The 22,001-nt window shown below is 35.6% G+C and overlaps 2 protein-coding genes across 2 annotated transcripts in view; one reads left to right on the forward strand and one right to left on the reverse strand.

Moving 5' to 3' along the window:
• mcph1 (microcephalin 1) overlaps positions 1 to 22,001 on the reverse strand; it is a 39,711-nt gene that overhangs the window by 4,436 nt on the left and 13,274 nt on the right. The window lies entirely within an intron of this gene.
• Positions 7,146 to 21,492, forward strand: angpt2 (angiopoietin 2). Its single transcript, XM_015374524.1, has 9 exons — positions 7,146 to 7,980; positions 11,680 to 11,835; positions 12,634 to 12,755; positions 12,865 to 13,103; positions 15,170 to 15,297; positions 15,600 to 15,701; positions 16,392 to 16,558; positions 17,659 to 17,789; positions 20,355 to 21,492. Exons 1-9 carry the CDS (start codon positions 7,723 to 7,725, stop codon positions 20,525 to 20,527), a joined length of 1,476 nt encoding a protein of 491 aa, XP_015230010.1. The 5' UTR covers positions 7,146 to 7,722; the 3' UTR covers positions 20,528 to 21,492.

Genomic DNA, 22,001 nt, shown 5'->3' on the forward strand with positions numbered 1-22,001 from the left:
AAATAAGTAGTAAAGTAAAGTAAAAATATCAGAAAAATCTACTTGAGTACAGTAACGAAGTATTTGTACTTCGTTACTTCCCATCTCTGTCTTTAACTTGGAATGTCTGAGTAACAGTGCTTCTGTAGACTTCTGTGACTTAAAATTTTCCTTTAACTTAATATTTCAGATAATAAACAAATCCTATGATTAGACCAACAAAGCCTAAGTGAGTAAAAAGTACCTATGTGGTCCACCATGAATAAGTAAAAATGGTGAATGAGATTAAGTTTATCTTAAACGCTGGAATCATTTTATGCCTAAAATACCCGGAGAGGCAAAACAAGAAGCTCCACCTTTTGTCAACCTACAAGATATTTTCACAAAGGTCTTGGGGATCATTAAAATGGATTATTGTACCTGAAAACTTTAAAGTGTGAGCATAAAGCAAAAACACATTTCCCTGCATTTTTTTTTTTTTTTTTACCAGTTTTGCTCTTAAACTAAATATTGCAATATTTAACTTCTGTTTATTTTCAATACATTGATAGAGAACATATTTGCAAAGTCACAAATTTCTACATTTAATTGCAATGAAACCTGAATTTAACTCCTGAATGAATATTCATATACATATTTTGAAGAATCAGATTTGTTAGTTAGGGCAGACCATTTCAGAATCAGACATACTTTAAAAATCCCAGAGGGAAATTACATTATGAGATGCTTTTATACTGAAGTACTCCTGCTGACCTGAAGGTGGCTGCTGGAGCTACACCAAAGGCTTTTTCAGGCTTGGAAACTAACACACCAACAGCTCATACATAAGTCACAGAAAAACTCACTGCTGAATAAAAACTCAACATCAGATCACTGTAGTATGAGCTTTAATCCATAAAGATTTGTTTGTGAATAATTGATTTTTTTAAAATCAATAAATTATACTAAATTTATATTTTGTAACACAAACAACAGTGATTAACCCGCCTTAAGTCTGCAGCCCTATTCTAGATGACAGCCCTGCCAGGTCCCGCCAGACTAAATAAGAGCTCTTTAGGGGTCTGTTTGTTTTCAGGCTTGCTGAGTGACAAGCTTTGCTCTCAGTAGGGCTGCTTCAGACTCAACAAGGGTCAGCTAACAAACTGAAGGGGGCAATCTACACTATTCTAAGTCAAATACCTGAGTTTAAAGAGGCTTTTTTCTATGATCACGCAGGGTTTACCATGTGTAGAGATGTTCCAAGGAACTAAGGAGAGTAAAATTAGTAATTACTTCAATGTATTCAGCTCTATTATAAGAAACACATATATTTAAAAAGAGAAAAACGGTATCACTAAAAAGACAGGAGATAAGTTCATTATGTTTCCAACAAAGGGGGTGACTGCTTTAACCTTCACTAGAATATAGTTTTGTTTTTGTATGAATGACTATCAACGCTTTAACGACAGTTCACCATTCATTTGATTAAACACGTCGTTAAAGCCAACACGCCGTGACATTTACTTGCTGTGCAGTATTGAAATTCAGTTTAGATTAGCATAAATTAAATTTAATTACTGGCTTCCCGTTGCATTAAAGATTCCCTTGTAAATTCTGCTGAATCTTAAAATGGAACTTATATGTTAAAGTTCTTAATTATATTAAAAAGAACCAATAGAAATGCTCCCATATCAGAATAAAGCCATAAAAGGCAATCAGCCAAAGCTTTTAAAACAGATGAGCATATATTAATGCAGTGGATGCAGGGAAACCCTCGGTGCTCGTATTCATGAGGATGCTACTTTGACCTATAGCACCAAACCCCCATAGCAACCAAACTCCCTGAAGATGGTGGTCTCCCCACAGCAGGACAAAGGGTCCATCAAGGCACAGAAAATCAAACAAGGCCTCAAGGCTTTGATGAGTTTGAAAGACTAAACAGATTCCCATCTGACCAAGGAACCGTAGAATAAACCAAAACAACTTATATTCATAGTGGAGCCATCTCAAATCAAAACAGCCTGCCCCCAACACTCTTACATTCAATGACTGTTTAAATCCCAACAGGAGCGATTAGTAAGAACTAGCAGAACCTCGTTTGCACAAACAAGGGGTTTCACTTTGGTTTTCCATCCCACACATGCAGAGATGTCAAGTAACAAAGTACAAATACTTTGTTACCTTACTTAAGTAGAAATTTTGGCTATCTATACTTTACTGGAGTAACTATATTTTTAAACAACTTTTTACTTCTACTGGTCCTTACAGTTTGTTTTTTCCCCCCCAGTTATTTCTACTTTCAACTAGTTAGTTTTGTTTCATTTAAGCTCATCATTGTTATGGCCTATAAGTATTTTTTTTATATAATTATATTTTTTTATATAGTTTTTCAGGATGATTCAAAGTTAAACTGAAGTATAAAAAAGTTATGATCCAGAATTGTATAACATTTTTTATTTAATAAGGTAGTGCAGTGACCAGTATAAGGTTTAACGCATCTGTCCTTAACGTTTTTTCCTGCATTACTTTTACTTTTATACTATTAGTTTTAAAAATTGTACTTTTACACTTTTACTTGAGCAAAAAGCTTAAGTTGATATTTTTAGAGAGTAGGATTTATACTTCTATTTGACTAATAGATTAATACTTTTAACACCTCTGCTCACATGATATTCAGCTGTTCAAACAACTACCACAGGAAATAGAGAGACACTTAAGGGGATATAAATGACAAGATAAAATACACACACACACACATATATATATATACATATATATTTATAAAGAGGAAGGATGGTTGTAGTAGTGTAAAGCTGTAGTTATTTCTAGCCTCTGACTACTCTGACTGAGGTGTTTATTATGTTAAATGGTGAGACAGCCTGGGGAAAGAAACTACAGACGTTGGTTAATTTTTGTTGTAAGCATTCTTCAGCAACCTGAAGGTAAAAGTCTGACCAGGATGCTTGGTCATTTCCTCAATCCGTGACCTGTACTAGGTTATGAATGAAGAAAAGATCCAATATGCGTTTCTTCTTTAACAGGATGACACTTTAACCAGTTTTAAACCCCTTAGGGTTGAATTTAAGAGAATATATATTGTGACTGGTTTATTAACACTCTAATTAAAAAATTTGGGCTTTTTTATGTTTAGCAGTAACAGAAAAAAATATAGACAACTAATACATGTGACATGTTTTTCACACTAAGCTAAACCATACTGAATAATATTGACTAACTTCACTCTGCTTTTGTTTTGATGTTGGTTTTCACCAAGTAATGACCTTAAGTATCCTTTTCCTGTTTTCTGCCGAGTTATTGGCTTAGGATGGGTTTGTGGAGTGTTATTTTGCAGCTGCCATCAGATTATTCATAAAGCTGAAGGCCAGTTCACCTATTTACTATGGTTTTTCTTATCATTCAGTTGGTGTAGGGTAAAAAGGCCATTTGCTATAAAAAATACAAACTGACCATGGATTCTTTCATTACTATCATGGTGACATTTTGTAAATGGTCTCATAATCCAGGCTTCAAAGTATCTATCTTGCAATAATATTAGTGTGGTTTGTTTCAACTGAATTCAACTGAGATTAAGTTAAATATTTCAAATTATTATTAAGTAGTATTAAAAAATACTACTTCAGCGATACTGTATCCGTTGGTAAAAAAAACCCCGCAACTATATATATATATATATATATATATATATATATATATATATATATATATATATATATATATATAGTCAAATAAATAGTCAAATGTCATAGTTGTTCAATAGAGAGACTCTTTTTTTTTTAATTCACATTATTAAAAAAGCCGTAAAATAGCATACATCCTTAGAACCAAGTTGGCCCTATCTAAAAGTTTTTGAGACAATTGGTTGCACAATTTTTTGAGGAATGCAGACGTGTATGTTTTATGGTCTTGCAGGTCAGATGTTGGGACACAGTAGCGAGTTTAAGGTAATGAACAATTGTGTAATTTAAAAAACTGATTTTTTTTACAAGCAGCTCCATGAAAAAGAGGATGGAATGTTTTTTGTGAGATAGTTTTCAAGGCTTCTATCTGAGAAGCCTTTGAAAAAGAGCCATATTTTCCTCCAATTAAACAAAAATAATCTAGATTGTACCTTACACATAATCATAATGTTGAAATTATTAGTTATAGTTTAAAGGTACAGCATTAAGAGGAATTACCGGTAGTTGAAAACATGGGGCCTAAGTTTTGCAGTGAAATTAGTAATGCCATCAGTATTAGGCAGTGATAAATGATTAAAAGTATGAGACTTAAACTGTGGTTTTATTTTAAATCGTTAAGCTATTTAATAATACCAAAATGTCTAACATCGTTAATGAGGCACTTAAACTCAAATAAATTCTATTGTTTGCAGCAAAAATTGGGCTTCAAGGGAGCTTTATTTATGTTATGGGGGAAAATGCGTCATTTTTGTGTAAAATTTTTAGATTCTGCAACATTTGGCGAAAAATTGTTTTGGTGGTGACCTATACAGGTTGCAGGCTATACTGTTTTTCAGTGTAGCATTTTATTTTAGACAATTAGATTACTTGATATTATCAAAATCACTGTCCCTCTTTCTGACCTTACCCCTGCTTAACCCCCTCTGCTCATTCCCAAACCTGGCCATGTCTCTTGGAGGCTCTTGGCACTACCGACTTGGGTGAAAATTTCTTAATTTGTCTGTGGGCGGGGTGATGCTTTTACATGGTGTTTCGATACACTTTAAAGTATGAATCGTGTTTGAAGATGAAAGTAAAGGAAGATACAGAACTTTTTTTTTTTTCATTTGAAAACTGTTCCAATTAATTTCTTAAAAAAGAAATGTTTCTAACAAAGTCAGATACTTTTATATTAAAATATGAAACTATAGAGCTGGAGTCATGTCCAAAATGAACAAAAAATCTAAATTTCTGATATTTGAAAACCAAAAAAGAACATGGATGAGGTCAACAGCTGTGGGATTTAAATATATGAATGCTGCATATGATTCATAAAATTACTCTATGCGTCATCCTTTTGGTAGAGCACATCTATTGGAGTCGTATCACCGCAGTCCCTTACAGTAGACTGAAAAATACACAGACAATAACAAAATAATCGATTGACTATGTGAGCAGAAATACCCCCCTAGTGGGATGAGCTGATGCATAGAGAGTACAAAACATCTCCTGTTAGATAACATAACTTTTTCTGGAAAAAAAAAATTACAAACCCCCAGGAAGGGACAAAACTGGTGGGTAAAAAAGTGACCAAGAGAAACTCACATATGCTAAATTATATTACCGAGTATAAACCGTAAGCTGGAGCGCCTGTTAAAACTATTCTTTTTCATGCTTTCTCATCCTAAAATCAACAGACTTCTTCACATATAAAACTCCATCTTTACCTAAGTAGACAAATCGATACGTTGCGGCCATATATTTTGTAGCATTAATCCTGCTGGGCTCAGCGAGTCAGCAGGTAGCTAGAGGGTGCAGGCAGACAGCCTTGTAACAAAGCAAGAATAAATTAATCTTGACATCTCCCACATAGTGAGTTGCACTGCTTGCATGACAGTTGGTCAGATGTCCCCCATGCTCACAGCATGAGGAAACAGTCTGGCATGTGGTATGCATAGGATGCGGCACAGTGATAGATTCAGTGAATGAATAGTCCCTTGGGGTTAATGCTATTAAAATGAAAAATTGTTGCTATTCCCTGCCTCCCTCCGTGCTGTCAATAACCTTAAAATGAACAGACGCAGAAGACTGGATCAAATGAGTGGCCCGTGTCACGGACTCAGCCCAGAACACCTGTAAAAAGTTGGTGTTTTTAAAATGACGACAAGTCCTTCCTCTTTAGTAATGTGCCTTAAATATGTTGCATCTCCCTCATACAGTCAGGATTACATCAGCTTACTTCCTACAATTCTACAGAGAACCAGTCCGAGGCTTTCCTGCCAAAGAATGATTTAGCTGTAGCTGACAACGAGAGGTGGTCAAATTGAAGTTCATCAACACAGAAGTAGTTAAGCATAAAGGCAAACTACAGTGTGTTTACACAAAAAAAATTCCCCAAAAATGTTGTAGCTTAAGAAAACAGCAGTTAGGCTTTCCTAAGTTGATTTCATGACAGCTATTCCAACAGGTAGTAAAGCAGTTACTTAGATATATTTCTGGGAAATAGCATTGTAATGATTTATTTAATTTACAGATCATACTATTATGGGGCCCGTCTGAAAACCCCTCGAAGCTTTTTGAAGAAAAATAACGTCTAGAAATCCATAAATATGGAAAGAGAAACGACAGCTTTCTTCTTTTCCTCAGACATCAGATCATTTACTGTCTCTTCTTCTGCTAATGCAGTTTGCAGATTACACCTTGGTTGGAGGTTATCAAATGATCACTTCAGTTTCCAGCAGCAAACAAACAAACCAAAACAAACAATCCCTACTTTCAGGCGTTCCTACACATTAACTGTTTACATCTTTATAACATCTGGACAGAAAAAAAGAATAGATTATTTTTATCATCCATATCTTTTACAAGTCTGGGGTCAGTCTAAAGTCCTCTGCTCTTAATTTGTATATGTGGGCTACTGAGTTTATTTTTTTTTTTTATATATCTCCTCTTATAAGTAAAGGGGCTTAATTTACCAGCCAGTATGTCTGGTATTTTCCATGATCTATCTTTAAACATAAAGGTGATGATTGGGCTTTCTCAGGGGTGGTCCATCAGGTCTTCCACTCTGGGTCCGTGAGCAAGACCCTTAACCCCTCACTGTTCCACGGGCACCGCACAATGGCAACACAGTGCTCCCCAATGGGATGGGTTAAATGCAGAGGTAAATTTCTCCAGTGTGAGATTACTAAAGGTCAATTATTATATGGTGTAAATTATAGATTTATATAAGCTCAGTCAATACAGTATTAAATCACTGCTTAAAACTCATTTTTTTTAACTTAACTTTAATTTTATTTGTGTATGGCAGTCCAGCAGATATATATGATGCTCATAGTCTATTCATATATTTTTAATTTCTTGGCTTTACTTTTTTTTATTAATTGTATTGCATCTTTTTTTCTTTTTTTTTTAAACTTAGTTTTTACTTAGTTAGCTTGATTGAATTAGTTTGGTAGTTTACATTTATAATTAAACAGGCCAAGTGTACAGGATAAAATAGATGAAACCTCTTATAAGGTAAAAGGAAGCAATAAGAGGAAATAAATGCCCTTCCGTTGAATCTCCCATTCAAGCGTCTGGTATTTGTGATGTAAGCCGGATTTTCAATGAATGGGAAGACGCCATCAAAGACTGCGCTGAGCGTGGACAGCAGCGTCCTGAAAAAAACCACGTGTGATCTGTAGAGGATATACCGGAGGATGTGTAGTCTGTGCATCTGCTTCTGTGTGTTGCTTAGTGAGTACTGAAAGGAATCTACACTTGACATGTTTTCACACTGACTGGTCACAGTAAAGGGGGGGTGGGAGGTGTGGTTTAAATTCACAGTTAGTGTTTAGACCACTTTGGCAAGTGGTTGGAGGACTGATGAAAGGCGAGCACATGCAGTTCGGCACCACTGACCTAAGGACTCGCTACCTAGAATTCCTGATTGCTTTCTCTCCACCTACCAAAGAGAGATTTAAAAAGGAGTCTACAGAAACTTCAGAGAGTCTTTATACTTGGATGCAGCAAGGGAAGGACCTCTAAAAAGAGAAGACTAGAGAAAACTGAAATTCCATCTGTCTAAACATCTAAGCAAAGAGTAATGAAGATGGTTTATATGGACTTAATCATTTTAAGTTTTTGCTTTGGTCTGGGAATCCAATACGGTGCTTTTGGCAAGAGGCAGTATCAGATCCAAAACGGCCTTTGTAGCTACACCTTTTTGTTGCCTGAGCAAGAGAACTGCCAAAGCACCTACAACTATCCTGATCAAAAGGATGGAACTATGGACGATGAGTCGGTTCAGAGACTGGAGCAACTGCAAATGGGAATGGAGAACAACACGCAGTGGCTGCTTAAGGTAAAACTGTTATAATACCTTATAAAAGTTAAGTATCAATCTCATTTAGAAGGAAAAATAATAAGGCCTGTGTGTTAATTCAAGAAACAGCATGCTGTTTGAGAGAAAAGTTATTTTTTTTGTGTGGTTTATTGAGAGGTAACATTTCCAATGCCAGCACCTACGCTTTGTTATAAAGGACAAACTCTTTCTAAGAGGCCTTAAAAGATTACGATCAACTTTACCACATTTTAGACAGGTTTGTCCTTTTCTTTCAGGCAAAATGAAAAGAGTATAAAGACTTCGTGAGGGATTAAGATTCAACCTAAGTACCAATGTTCAAGAGGCAGTCCTGTCTCTGTCTATTGAGGTATTCCTTATAAAAATAAAAAAATATATACATTTTCAGAAAGAGGCTAATGGTTAGTAATAAACAAATTAACCACATGTGAAAAAATAAATAAATCTATTTAAAAATAGGTTTGAGCCCACTCCATCCCCTGAGAACCATCAGACAGAACAACTTGCTCATACAACCTCAAGTGTTGCTTCACATGTCAAAGCAAACTCTTAGGCACATTGGGGGCATATTTCATAGAATACCATTTCCAAGAAGATAACTTTGGACTGATACGGTGTTCAGTTTAAAGTTCCATTAGCATGTTTCCATTTGTTCTGGTGAATAAGTTTTGCATCTTTCCTGGTGACAAATCTGCACATTAGCGATGAGACATTAAGGACTTAAACACTATCCCAATACTTAGTGGTATTTATCAATAACAACAAAAGTGACAATTTAAAGTATTTCAAAAATTCATCAGGCTTTTAATCTCTCACTCCATACAAACACAAATATTTCTCCAAATATGAAACTTTTCCCTTTACAACATAGACTAGATATCGATACTAGATATGCAGACTTAAATTGCATTAAATTATATATCCCAATATACTTATATTAAATGATATTATGGAATCAAGGACAGGATATAAGTCCTAAAGGAAGAAGTAAAAGCCCTAATCATACTGTTAGTTTTCTATTTTTTTAAACATCAGTTACTATTTATTATCATCATTAATTGCAAACATATTTTCCATATTATGACCACTCTCAGGATAAAGTTGTCAATGTTTAATGCACATTACAAAGGATAAGAGACAAATAAACTAGACAGGCCAGACGACAGATATTTTAATTTGGAGGACTATATAAATCGAAACGTGCAGAAGCTATAACCTACAATGGCTAAAGATTGCCATAGTTTTATGGAAAGTCATATTTTTCAAATAAGCTGGCCTACCCGTTTAACATCTAGAACCTCACTCTGAGATTAATAGGCAAGATGGCTCAGCCTGTTTAAAGAGGAATAGTTAATAGAACACATCTATTCCTCATTTGTTACAGATTTGATGAAAAAGCTGTTTAGAATGAGATGTCAAATAAACAAAAGCCCATTTTCATCCAAAATAATAAAAGGGAGAAATTTTTTTAACATCTGATAAGTATGAATACTCTGTCAGACGGCTGCAGTGGATGAGGCTTAAAATCTAATAAAGTATAAACTTTCCATAGGCATAATGCATGGGAAATGTTTCAGCGCAAAGAGACTATAAGGAGGAACAAGTTAGCAAAGAGCACTGAATGATGCATGAATGGAGGATACAACAGGCTTAATTCAGGAAAAGTGGCTCACTAGGTTGTTAGGGTTTTTTTTTTTGTTGTTGTTTGAAGACTGCACTGATGGATGAATCAATTGAGAGATGAAAGAGAAGCATAAATAGCTTCAAAGATTTCACAGAACGCAGCATACAAACTCTGATTTTAAATAATTGGTAATCAGTCAATTAATTTGTTCGATGAGTTTATTTTCTCCTTCAATAGATGACAGCTAAAACAAAAGAAGTCAGAGTCTCTTGTGATTGAGGAACTCCGTCATTCCTCTCTGACGCTTTTCAGGCACTAGAAGTAAACAACTGATTAGATCACAAACTGTCAATCGGATGTCCTGCCCTCAATTGAAATAATAACGCTCCACACATCTGTCTGTACCCCAGAAAATAAACAAACCATATACAAAAAAAAAGAAAGAAAGACAAACAAAATCACATGAAGAATCTCTTGAGATTAAGATTTTATTTGCAAAAATATTTTGGCCATACTTAATGATGAGAAAATGAAAAGAAAAACTTATGTAAGTTTGGTGTTGATGACAGAGGGTCCTACTGACGTTGGTTTTTAGTGGGACCGTAATGAAGGATGTAACTCCTCACTCAACACTTCCATCCTGTTTACGAGTCGTGTGACCTGATTGCTGCTCAGGAACACACAGCAGGAAATAACTTAATGATTAGTTTCAGTCTAAATCTGGCCTTTCTGTCAGGTAGATTAGAACAAATATGAGAATGTGTGTCGCTACGTCAACATTAATTGCTTTAAAATGGTCCAAATGTTTACTTTCATCATGGTTACAGGAGAAGTTTGAAACATTTTGTCTTTTCAATAAACAATGGAAAAATTGAAGCTCACTGAAGGTGTTAAGACATTATTGGAAAAAATCTCCTAAAATTTCGTCATCAACCAATTTTGCTTATACAATGTTCTAGTTTTTCTTAAAAGACATGTTAGTTAACAGAAGATTTGTAAATAGTAATGACTGAGTAACCGTTCTGTTACAGAAAAAATATGTTTTAGATGAATATAGCAAACAGCATACAAAACTTGAAACACTTTTAGAGGTGCCTATTTCTTATCCCTAAAAATAGACATAGGCTGTTATGAGATATTGTTATTTGGTATATGGAAACATATATATTGACAAAAGATGCATAAACTGCCTCATTAAAAGGTGTGAAAACATTTGTTCATCAACAAAAAAGCTGGATTCACTTTCATAGCCACGGGTTTAAAAAAAAAATCCAACTGGTTCTACAAACCTTTGAAGCTGGGGTAAAGGGTAGCAACAGATGGGGGAGGGGCAGGCTATCTATTCAGAGGGACTTTAAATTGAAGAAACAAAATCACAGATGTTTTCTTTAGTCTTTTACCAGAAGTAAAGATAAATCCAATTAGATTTGAATATTTTCCTTTGAGACACATTTATCAGATCAAAAGTACCTTTTGAAAATAACCCTTATCCCCAATTTAACTTCTTTCTCAATTAAAACATCAGAACACAGCAAACAAGATGTAATTGGGTTGGGCAATATGGTTTAAATATGTAATCTTCGGTTTATTTCTTACCAACTGCAATTAATCAATTTTTTAACCTTAAGTTTCATAATGCAAAAATGTAAAAAAAAAAAAAAAAAAGCTTTATTTTCAATCATCCCCTTCAAGAGATAACATTAATTTAAAGGACAACAAAATCCAAACTGTTAAACAAGCAATGAAAGTATCACACCATATATGTTTGCAGCTAGTGGTATTACACAGTAAGCAAGTTTATCAATGATGACAAGACATCTTGGGACAAAAAAATTAGGAACTAAAGTTACTCTAAACTATGCAAGACAAAGGAGTGCATTGGTGGGGGAAAAAAAATCCAGATTTTCCAAAAATTTAATCTCCAAAACAACAATTAAGATTGACAAAACAGATTAATCACTCATCCTTCTATGCACGTATGAAGACATGCATGGTCTCGTCTCTCGTGTAGTAAGAAAATATGAATAATCCTTGAAATGATCTCCTGTTAACATTTTCCCCCCAATCTGTTTCAGTTGGAGAACTACATACAGGACAGCATGAAGCAGGACATGCTCTATCTCCATCAGGCTGCTGTACACAACCACACAGCTACAATGATTGAGATTGGGACAAACCTGCTGAGTCAAACTGCTGAGCAAACAAGAAAACTCACCAATGTGGAAGCACAGGTGAGGCTGGTCATTATGCTCTGATCCCCCCCCCCCAAAAAAAAAACACATGGACATAACATGCAAAAGGTAAAACAGCATGCAATTGTTCAGCCTTCCTGTTCTGTGCAAGCAAAATCTCACACCTAAGGGTTCTCTGTGTCACACTGCAGTGAATAATATAGCTTCAGCATGTTAAAAAATAAGCAATGGAGCAAAACAGGCAATGAGACGTCAGTTTATTATTGTGGCTGCACGTCAATGACCCTGTGTGAGCCAACTGTACAGCATTTCCTGTTATTAGCACACTCGTATTCCCAGAGAAGGGGTCTATCAGTTTGTCACAATCAGACATCCGTCTGTTCAAAGACATCAACAGCTCCAATGGAGACACACAGCCAGGATCCATGTAAACAACCTGCGTTTTGCTGAGTCCAGTTCCTCCGAACTGGGAAATTAGTGGCAAGGTCATCAACCCCAGAGTTTAGTTCAATACATCGGAGTGTGGAAATATGCGTAGTTTCAGTGGTTTGCCCTTGTTCAGGTATGTCTGGAGTATTGCAATATGGATGTGCTTTCCTGTGCAGCTTTTCCATTTTACAAAAGCCTACAGTTTAATCTCCATGTGCAAACAGGATTTATGTTTAAATTGATTTAAAAAAAATGGAAAACACAGCTAAATGTGTTGATTTCATGTCACGGTTACCGTTTATTAACAATAACCTGACATATATCCGTGTTTCATTACAATTAAATAACTAGTTTTCAGCTAAACGATAAATGTATGTCATAATTTCTGTTTTGTTACTTTGGTGTTAGGTAATTCATCATACAACTCGACTAGAGCGTCAACTTCTTGAGAATTCCCTGTCGACCAACAAGTTGGAAAAACAACTCATAGTCCAATCAAATGAAATCAGCAAACTGAATGATAAAAACAGGTGAGGAAATTATATCAAAAGCTTAATCATTTAATCAATTACCAACAATTACCAATTGGATTATTCAAAGCCAGAGTTATCGTTTGTTTTTTGTTTTCTTTTCAATTAGTCTTCTAGAGAAAAAAGTTGTGGAGATTGAGCAGCAGAGGCAGGCAGAGCTGAAAACACTTCAATTAGAAAAGGAGCATCTTCAGTCCTTAATACTGAAACAGACATCCATCATCGGGGAACTGGAGCAGCAGCTGCTTAAAGTCTCTTCCAACAACTCTGCTTTACACCATCAACAGCAGGAGCTGTTGGACACAGTGAACAGCTTGATACAGACATTATCATCTGGTTCTATTCCAGGTGAGTCCAAACAGAAGGGCATCGTTGGCACTTTAAGCAGCAGGTACTGTTTACATCAGAAAAAGTATGGATCTTAAAACCTCACAGCACACATTTACTGAAGTACCGCAAATATATAGCATTACTCCTCAAGATAAAAGACAAGCGTGAAACCTTCAAACAAATTCTTCTTTTATTTTTCGGAAAGAATAGCAACAGTTCTCCAACAGGGACTTGTCAACATTTCTTTACCCCTCTTCGCACCATCTTCTCATACTGCTAAGATAAACTAAGGTCCTCATTTACTCTGTTTTTTTCTTTTTTCAAACATCTTTTTATTTGTCTGACTGAAGATATGGGTGGCTTTGAGGATGTAGCTACCCTATAATCAACGTTCGTTCATGCTTAGATAAAAATGGCATTAAACGGCCAGTACAAAAATAATAGTATCCTTGGAAAAGACTGAAAATAACGTGACCAAAGGGATATGTTCAATCAAGCTTTGTCCCTAAATTAGCATCACAGGTGTCTACAATCCTGTAATCAGCTAGGGATCCTATATATAGGGCTACAAGTAGTCACTGTGCTGTTTGGTGACATGGTGTGTACCACACTCAACATGAACCAGAGGAAGCAAGGGGAAGGGTTGTCTAAGGAGATTAGCAGAAAAATTATAGACAAGGATGTTAAAGGCAATGGCTAAAAGACCATCTCCAAGCAGCTTAACGTTGCTGTGCTACAGTTGCACATATTCTGAAATTTGAATTGCATGGGACTGTGGCCAATGTCCAGGGATGTGGCTACATGATTAAAACTGATGACAAATCAGACAGATAATATGACTGGTAACAAAAGAGCCCAAAAAAACTTCTAAAGAGAATGAATTTGCCAAACTATGTGTTGACAGACCCAAAAAAATATTGGGAGAATGTCCTTTGGACAGATGAGACAAAAACTTAACTTTTTTCCCAAGGCACATCAGCTCTATGTTTACAGATTAAAAAATTAAGCATATCAAGAAAAGAACACTGCCGCTACCGTAAGACATGGAGGAGGCTCGGTTATGGTTTGGGGCTGCTTTCCTTAATCTGGTACAGGGTGTCTTTAGTCCTTGCAGAGTACAATAAAATCTCAAGACTATGAATGGTTTATAGATAGAAGATTGAGATTGCTTCTGTAGAACTTTCTGCATATGAAAAATAAATGAAAATAAAGGGGTTAAACTTCACAGCTTTTTAAAAAGCCAGGAGAATGGATTGTTATACACAAGGAAAAGAGAGAATGGTCATTATTACTCCACTATTTTTTTAATGAACTCTGGAGAAATTGTTTATATATATCTAAATCAGTAAAATATTAAAGCCTGCCGGCAAAAAATATTCCGATTGTATATTCTGGTACTTGCAGTTTTTAACAACAAACCTTAAAAACTACTTATATTCACTTTCAGCTGCTACGAATTAAAATCGCCCATCGCTTCAAGATTCCCAGAATCACACTTGACAGTAAAGTGAACCCCAATCTTCACAAAACAGACATCTTTAAGCGCTGTCATAAGAGAACCCATGTCCGCCACAAGCTCAGATCCCCGACCATGAATTCCCCCTATTCCTCTGTACTGTAGCAGAGTCTACCTTGCTCTATAGTGCTGCTTAGTGCTTCACCATGCTTCCTCTCAACAGTAAAACACAATTCTAAAATTACCCCTAAATGTTACAAAACAATCCACCTTCCTATTCCAAATTTGTCCATATTAACCCGACTATCACATGCAAGGCCCCGTTGATCAGTCATAACTGTCATCACCCTCTGCATTTATATTTCACACTCCTCCTCTCTGGTCGTAGATACAGGCAGACGTTTGACAAGACATTTCCTTATAAAAACAGCTTTATTCCTGAGCAGACATTAGTAATAATAATAATGTCTTGAAACGTATCATACTTAGTTCTCCCCATTTCACTCATTCTCAGTAATCTATGTTTTTGTAAATGATAAAACAGCCAGTGAGCGGCAAAGATCTTGTTGGGGACAATATCGTACACATCAAAGCTCTAATAAATTAACAAAACTGATTTGTTCTGTAGAACCCAAGACTGCCATGATGCAAGACACCCCAACCATATACATGGACTGTGCTGCTGTCTACAAGTCAGGAAACACCAAAAGTGGCGTCTACACACTCACCATCCCCAACACCACCACAGAGGTAAAGGTAACGTATCTGTAGTTCATTCATTTAACTAAAAAGACGCAGAAATAAACTAACATTCACAGACCTATTCTGTTTTGGAAGTTGGTGGATAATGTTCACAGGTTTCTCATAATGATATGCAATCTTAAACTAAATCTGATATCTCCTTGGAAACATTTCCATCCTAAACAGTTTCTGGTTTAAACTCAAACTAGGTGGCACCATCACATTAGAAATAAGCATCACGCTCCAAGTTTCAGTGGCATTTTTTTTTTTTTTTAAACCTTCAATCACAGTACATCTTGTTTTCTTTGTGTCTGAAGGCTTTTTGCGACATGGAGACTGAAGGAGGCGGCTGGACGGTACTACAAAAACGGTTTGAGGGTCATGTTGACTTTCACCGTACGTGGCAGGAGTACAAAAAGGTAGAGGCAATCAAGAAGAAATTCTTTTCTTAGAAAAACCAGAACCTAGGCTACAGTTTTCACCCCAAATCTACATACAAGTGGGCCTGATTCAGTCTGGGACATGGACCATTATCCTAACTTGGTTTAGTCTGCACAGTCTATTTGGTGTGATTCCTGAACGCTATTTAAAACAAAGAACCTATCTCTGCATGAGAGCATAAGAACAGGCTCCCTGCGTTTTGAAGTCGTAATAATGTCAGGTATTTGCCATGATTAAAGGAATCGGCTAATCCATAGTGTATTCATTATTCCAGTCAGTGTGTGCCTATGATATGCCATCATCAAAGAGTATGAATGAAGCTCACACATAGTCGGGTAGTACTGATGACTCCAAATGGTTTAGAAATGGGCAAACAAGACACTGATGTGATCTATAGTCCCTAAATGCAGTCATTACAGAGTCATCCCCCCTTTTTTCTAACACTGAAAGCTTGTATTCTTGGAGAAGATCAGAGCCTATATTTTTCCTGATGAAATATATTCCTAGAGCAGTTTGGATGTGGGAGAGGACTATCTGTCCCACAGAAAACAACTAGGCAGTGGAACTTTGCTGGTTTTTTTTTTTTTTTAGAAGGAAAAAAGGAAACAAAGCTGTGGTCTCACAGCGGTTTCATACAGTTTAATCACATTTCCTTTGTGTCTTTTCAGGGATTTGGAGAACCTTCAGGTGAATACTGGCTGGGAAATGAATTTGTCTCCAAACTGACAAGTCAGAAAACATACAAATTAAGAATCAAGCTGAGCGACTGGGAAGGAAACTCGGCTTTCTCTCAATATGATCAGTTCTCTCTGGACGGCGAAGCACAAAATTACAGGTTAGATCCAGTAGTTTAAATCTTTTAATAATTAAGCTTGAAGCAAAATACGGTTCTGTTCATGCATAACCTTCTATTAGTGTCTTTGTTATCTAAAGATAATTGCTAAAAATAAGAGGCTAAAGTACAATCCAAGAGTAAAGCACAAAATATCACGCTTTTCAATTACTCTAAAGAAATTACTTTCCTTGTCATGATTGACACATAAATCCATAATTTCACTGGGGATAATTTTGATAAACTACATTAAATATGAATTTATGCTAAACTGAGCAACACAGAAAAATAAAGTTCACACAGAAGAGTCTTCGCAGCACTACAAAAAGACATGAGCCGGTTAGTAGTATAAGGGTATACAATATTGTTCCTATTGATTTCTGCATTTCTCATCCTGCATTATCAAAGAAACATGGATTGCAGCACAAATAAAGAAGGCTAGCCTCTGTAAGGAATGAATAGTTCATGCTAATTCATCACTTTGTTACACCTCAATTACTCTAAAAAGAGAAAAGAAAGTCAGGAAAGTAAATTATTTTTCACAATAACTACATAGGAGCTTCTACCAAATTTAGTCGGTGTTCATTCTGTTTTCTCTTACTTAATTTATCAAAGAAGCAAAACATATGACTCCTAAAACATTTGATATCCACAGCTGCAAAATTGATGACTATATTATTTTTCAATAGTGTTGATGGTATCTTTTTTCAATGAAACCATATCTTACTAACTTTCTGACCCTTCTTCAACAAACTCCACAACCCAATACAAGTGTTCGGATACATCAGTGAAAAGAAAAAAAAAATTAATTAAACCATAAAAAATAATATACCGCTCCCATTATTGAGTTGATGTAACTCTTTAAGGTGGTAATTCAACCACAAGAAATCGTGCAGAAATTATTTTTAATAGAATTAAAACTGCTCATGAAATTCTGAGGGGAAAAAAACAAACAATTGGTAATACTGATACTAATAGCTTTTGATAGATTATTTAAAGAAAACAAAAAGCTATATAGGTGGACAAAGTCTTGCCTTTTGAGGAACAGTAATCACAGACTTCCTCCTCCTGTTCCTTCATTTTTTTTCTTCTTCTTTCTACAGGATACACCTTAAAGGCTACACTGGAACGGCAGGCAAAATAAGCAGCATTGGGCAGCCAGGAAGTGATTTTAGTACAAAGGATGCAGACAATGACAAATGTGTATGCAAGTGTTCACAGCTGACAACAGGAGGTAAGAAAAACATCTCCTTTTCAAACTATTTTTCTTCCTGAATGATCCTGCCACCAAATATAAATATAAAATGTTTTTATTAGGAAGGGTTAGCTACTTATAAAGAAAACAATCCCACTAACACAACACCTGGCACTAGCCCCAAAGTCTTCAAGGACATTTTAAGGGCCGGTGTACTTTTGAGGCTGTGTCAAAGAGCACAATTAGCTCAGACTTAATCACTGATCTGCTCATTGGGGAGTTCAACACTGACAATAGCTGACATTAACAGCCTGGGAACAGAGCTTTTCCCTCTCTCCTCTGGTAGCTAATAAAACCCTTCAACCTCCCCCTTAAAGGTGACTCTGCTTTTTGACGATTGTCTTTATCTGAAACCAGGTCTGCCAAGTGAAGTTCATGATAAAAATAGAATAAAAAAAGTAAACTTGCATATCAAACATTGTTATGCCATTGTAATATCCTCCACCTCAGCATTAATGATGATGTTTGTTTTCTTCAACAAACAGGTCTCTGCTCTCTGTTAAAGGTACAAGTGCATTTTAGAAACAGACACATACCAATTGTTCTGAGGAGAAACACGAATATTCTCTGGAACTGTCAATAGAAATGTCATAGCAGACCTCATCAGTATGAGCTACAGAAAAATCCCGCAATGATTACAGTCTGATAAAAGCCTGATGATGAAAAAGATTTGCAGGGGTGGATTTAATAGGGATATGATTATGTAGAAAGCTTCTCATCACTATCAGTAAGTGTATAATAATCAAACTGCACATGCCTGATATAACCAGACCGCTGGTTGAGCCGCCAGTAATCAACTTGCATTAATAATATTAATAAATAACCCTTCTCAAAAAACTCAGCACTTCTTTTTCCTTCAATTCTAGGTAAAAACAGAAACGGACCTAATTCTGATGTAGTTTAGCATTATAAGCTGACTATTAAATGAAATACTTTGTAAAGCTTAAAAATATGAGTTATTTCAAAATTCACAGTTAACCTGTATCTAATTTAGTACCATGTTTTTCATTTTTAGGTAACTTTTGATCATGCATTAGGTGGAATTAAGGCTGTGGGATATGGCTTAAAAGTTTATCCCAATATAAGCCTTTCACATCAGTCAATATTTATTATTACAGATTGGATTTATGTTTTAGCTACTTTAAGAAATATCAATATCAATATGCAGAATTTAAACTGTAAGCCTAACCCGATTTAAATGCATTTTCCAACCTTTAAAAAGAGGTCAGCCCTACTACCAACCTCGCTTAGTTTAGCTGCGAGAGGCTAAGTCCTTTCCTCTACCTACATCCCCCAGAATGCCATTTGTTTCATGATCAGAGTTCAAGGAAATTGTAGAACAATCTATTGGATGTATTTTCTATTGATATTGATAAGGTGTCCATCACCATTGCCCTAGTAAGCATGCATGTTTAAGGAAAAAAAACATGCTTAAAGTCTGAAACGTTTTGAGTATATGGTTGGCTTTGACCTGGTACTCATCTTCAGGGGACAGGGCCTTTTTTTTTTTTTAAGGGAGGCACAGCACCTCAAATTAAAAAATCCTCATATATGGTGGCCTATAAGTAATCTTTAAAGAGCTTGATCTTTAAAGTGGAATTTCATTTTATTCATGCATGTTTCAGTTAGCCGGGCAAGCCAGACTGTCATTTTGTGACAGTGTCTGAGTAACAAAACATATTTTTCAACTGTGAGAGGTCTTGTACCTTGACGAGCCTAATTGCCAGAAGCAGTATAATAGGAGGCATCATGAAATAGGCGGCACCCAGATGGGGAGAGGTGGCTTATGTTATTTTGTGGAAATATTGATTATATGTGGAAATAATAATTATTATTTTATCTAAATCAATGCAACAAATCAAGACTCTGCATGGCATTGATAGCATTATACTTGCACTACATGGTGAATCTTCAAAATAGAATTCAACACCAATATTTTTACTGCGTTTTGCACCATATCTATTTATGTATTTTGCATTGGTCTTAACCATCCATATCAATGCCTTTTTGCACCATATCTCCCCCACACTGTGTACATCTGATCACTGCTGCACTTTATGAATTGAAATGTTCCTTTGCACTGCTAAGCTGCTGCTCATTCACTGTTGGAAAGCTGTATAAAAGAAATTTAGTTTTTTATACACTCTGTGTATACAAAATTACAATAAAGTTTGTCTAAGTCTAGAACATTCACAAACTAGTGCCAGAAAAAATTGCTACAGCAATTTAGAGATTGGGGTTGTTTGAAGATACTATAAGTACTAGAAGGCTCCTGTATTTATTTTTCTGGAGCAGCCGCCAGCTTTGGCCTTTAGGCCCAAAAAGTGTGGATTTAAATGAAAAAGGTAAGAGTTATATATTATAGGTCAGTTGTTAACTGCTTACAGCCTTTTTTAGAAACCCTTTGTAGAAATCTTCTTAACTACTCCTTAAATCACAGCAGTAGCTTCTAACCCTAAACCCAGATACTGTTTTAATAAAAGGCCAAACACATGTTCTGTTCAGCCGTCAACCTTTTTTTATCAATGCCTTTTTTTCTTTTAGGCTGGTGGTTTGATGCCTGTGGTCCATCCAATCTGAACGGGATTTATTATCAGAACGGCCAGAACTCCAATCGCTTTAACGGGATCAAATGGTACTACTGGAAAGGATCAGGATACTCGCTGAAGTCCACTACCATGATGATTAGACCGACAGATTATTCAGCCTTGCTTTGAACCCAAATTCAATAAGTGAAGTGAGACAGAAATGTTGCCCAGAAAACACTAGTACCAAAATTAAAGGTTTCAGTGGAAGCCACAGCACTTCATAAATATGTTTCAGTATGAATTTCTTCTTATTTATGTCTTTATTAGTTTGATCTGAAGGGGTTTGTGCACATAAAATGGGTAAGACACCTTAGGCATATCAGCTCTGTTCTGTTAACCAGGAGACGCCAGAGTTAAAGTTAGAAACATTAATACATAACTTATACTTCAGCAAAATTTAATTATTTGCCCAACTGTGATAAGAATACTAACTAATTATATTGTATATATAAAACATGGTACAAGATGCAGATAGGTAACTGTCTCAAAGTGCTTTTTTATGCATTACAGATTTATATTTTATGATTTAAATGTTAAAGCCACAAGAATGTCTTTCTATAGATCCAGTGTTGTTTGTCGTTTCGTTTAACAGAATGTCTGTACATTTGTTTAATTTATATGTTGGTATAAGGGATGATATTTAAGTCTATTACATGTAAAGGAAAATTTTTTAACACTGTCTATGCAAACAAATTCGAGAGAATATGTTTTACTATGTTCTGCCATAGATCCCAACATGTCCTTACATGACTGTGATGTTTTTGAGTGAAAAAAAACAGATTTGGGGATCATTTGTTTTGTTATGAATGAGCTGAAATATTAAGACACATGGAGTTTGAAGTTTTCCATTAGTTAACTTCATTAGAAAGCTTCATGAATTGTTTTTTTATTTTTTGGTTCTTTAGACAGATATGCTTTGGATTCAGTTGTATTAGTAAAAATTTGAATATCGTCAACAATTCGGTTTAAAGTTTGCTTCTGTTTAACCGATCTATAGACTCAGGCAATAACGCTTTAAACAACTGGAAAATGTTCTATGTTGTTCCTTAAAAAAGCTTTCTTGGTTTTCTCAAATACAACATACACAATAAATATTAAAGGGTCAAAATCTGTGTAGTGTTCCTTTCTGTTCATAAATACCAAGTCATCAGTTGAAAATTACTAAATAACAGATATTACTTTATGTTACTGAATCCAGGGTAGGGAATTGAGCAAACATGGGTGGCAAATGGGGGTATAGTGAGATTAAGGTTCTTGTTCAGTGATGATCTGAATTTCAAACTGGGGACTTTTGTGACTTTTCCAGTACAAAGATGCTCTCTTCTCTAAACGCTAAACCACCACCACCAATAATAACCAGATATTTTTATCCAGAATGAAGTGTAACCGTACATCATATTCTCTCTATCTACTTTCTCTGGATGTTTGGTGAATACTTTAAAATAAGGGGCATAATGAGGCATCCATGGAGCAGAAGGGCTTTATCAAGTTACAATTTTTTAAAGTTGATCATTTGACAATAAAGTCGAAGTTGAGTCGATGCATCAGGTAGGACTAATCCAGCTTTCATTGCTGTAGTAGTAATTCGCTACTAAACCCATAA

The sequence above is a fragment of the Cyprinodon variegatus genome, unplaced genomic scaffold, assembly GCF_000732505.1.
Source record: "Cyprinodon variegatus isolate N-32 unplaced genomic scaffold, C_variegatus-1.0 Scaffold104, whole genome shotgun sequence".
Taxonomy (NCBI): Eukaryota; Metazoa; Chordata; class Actinopteri; order Cyprinodontiformes; family Cyprinodontidae; genus Cyprinodon; species Cyprinodon variegatus.

Bases quoted from the DNA above. Each gene is read 5' to 3' on its own strand.
- angpt2 (XM_015374524.1), top strand. From the start codon at position 7,723: ATGAAGATGGTTTATATGGACTTAATCATTTTAAGTTTTTGCTTTGGT. The intron at 12,756-12,864 runs GTGAGGAAATTA...CTTTTCAATTAG, and splicing joins AAACTGAATGATAAAAACAG to TCTTCTAGAGAAAAAAGTTG. The intron at 17,790-20,354 runs GTAAGAAAAACA...TTTTTCTTTTAG, and splicing joins TTCACAGCTGACAACAGGAG to GCTGGTGGTTTGATGCCTGT.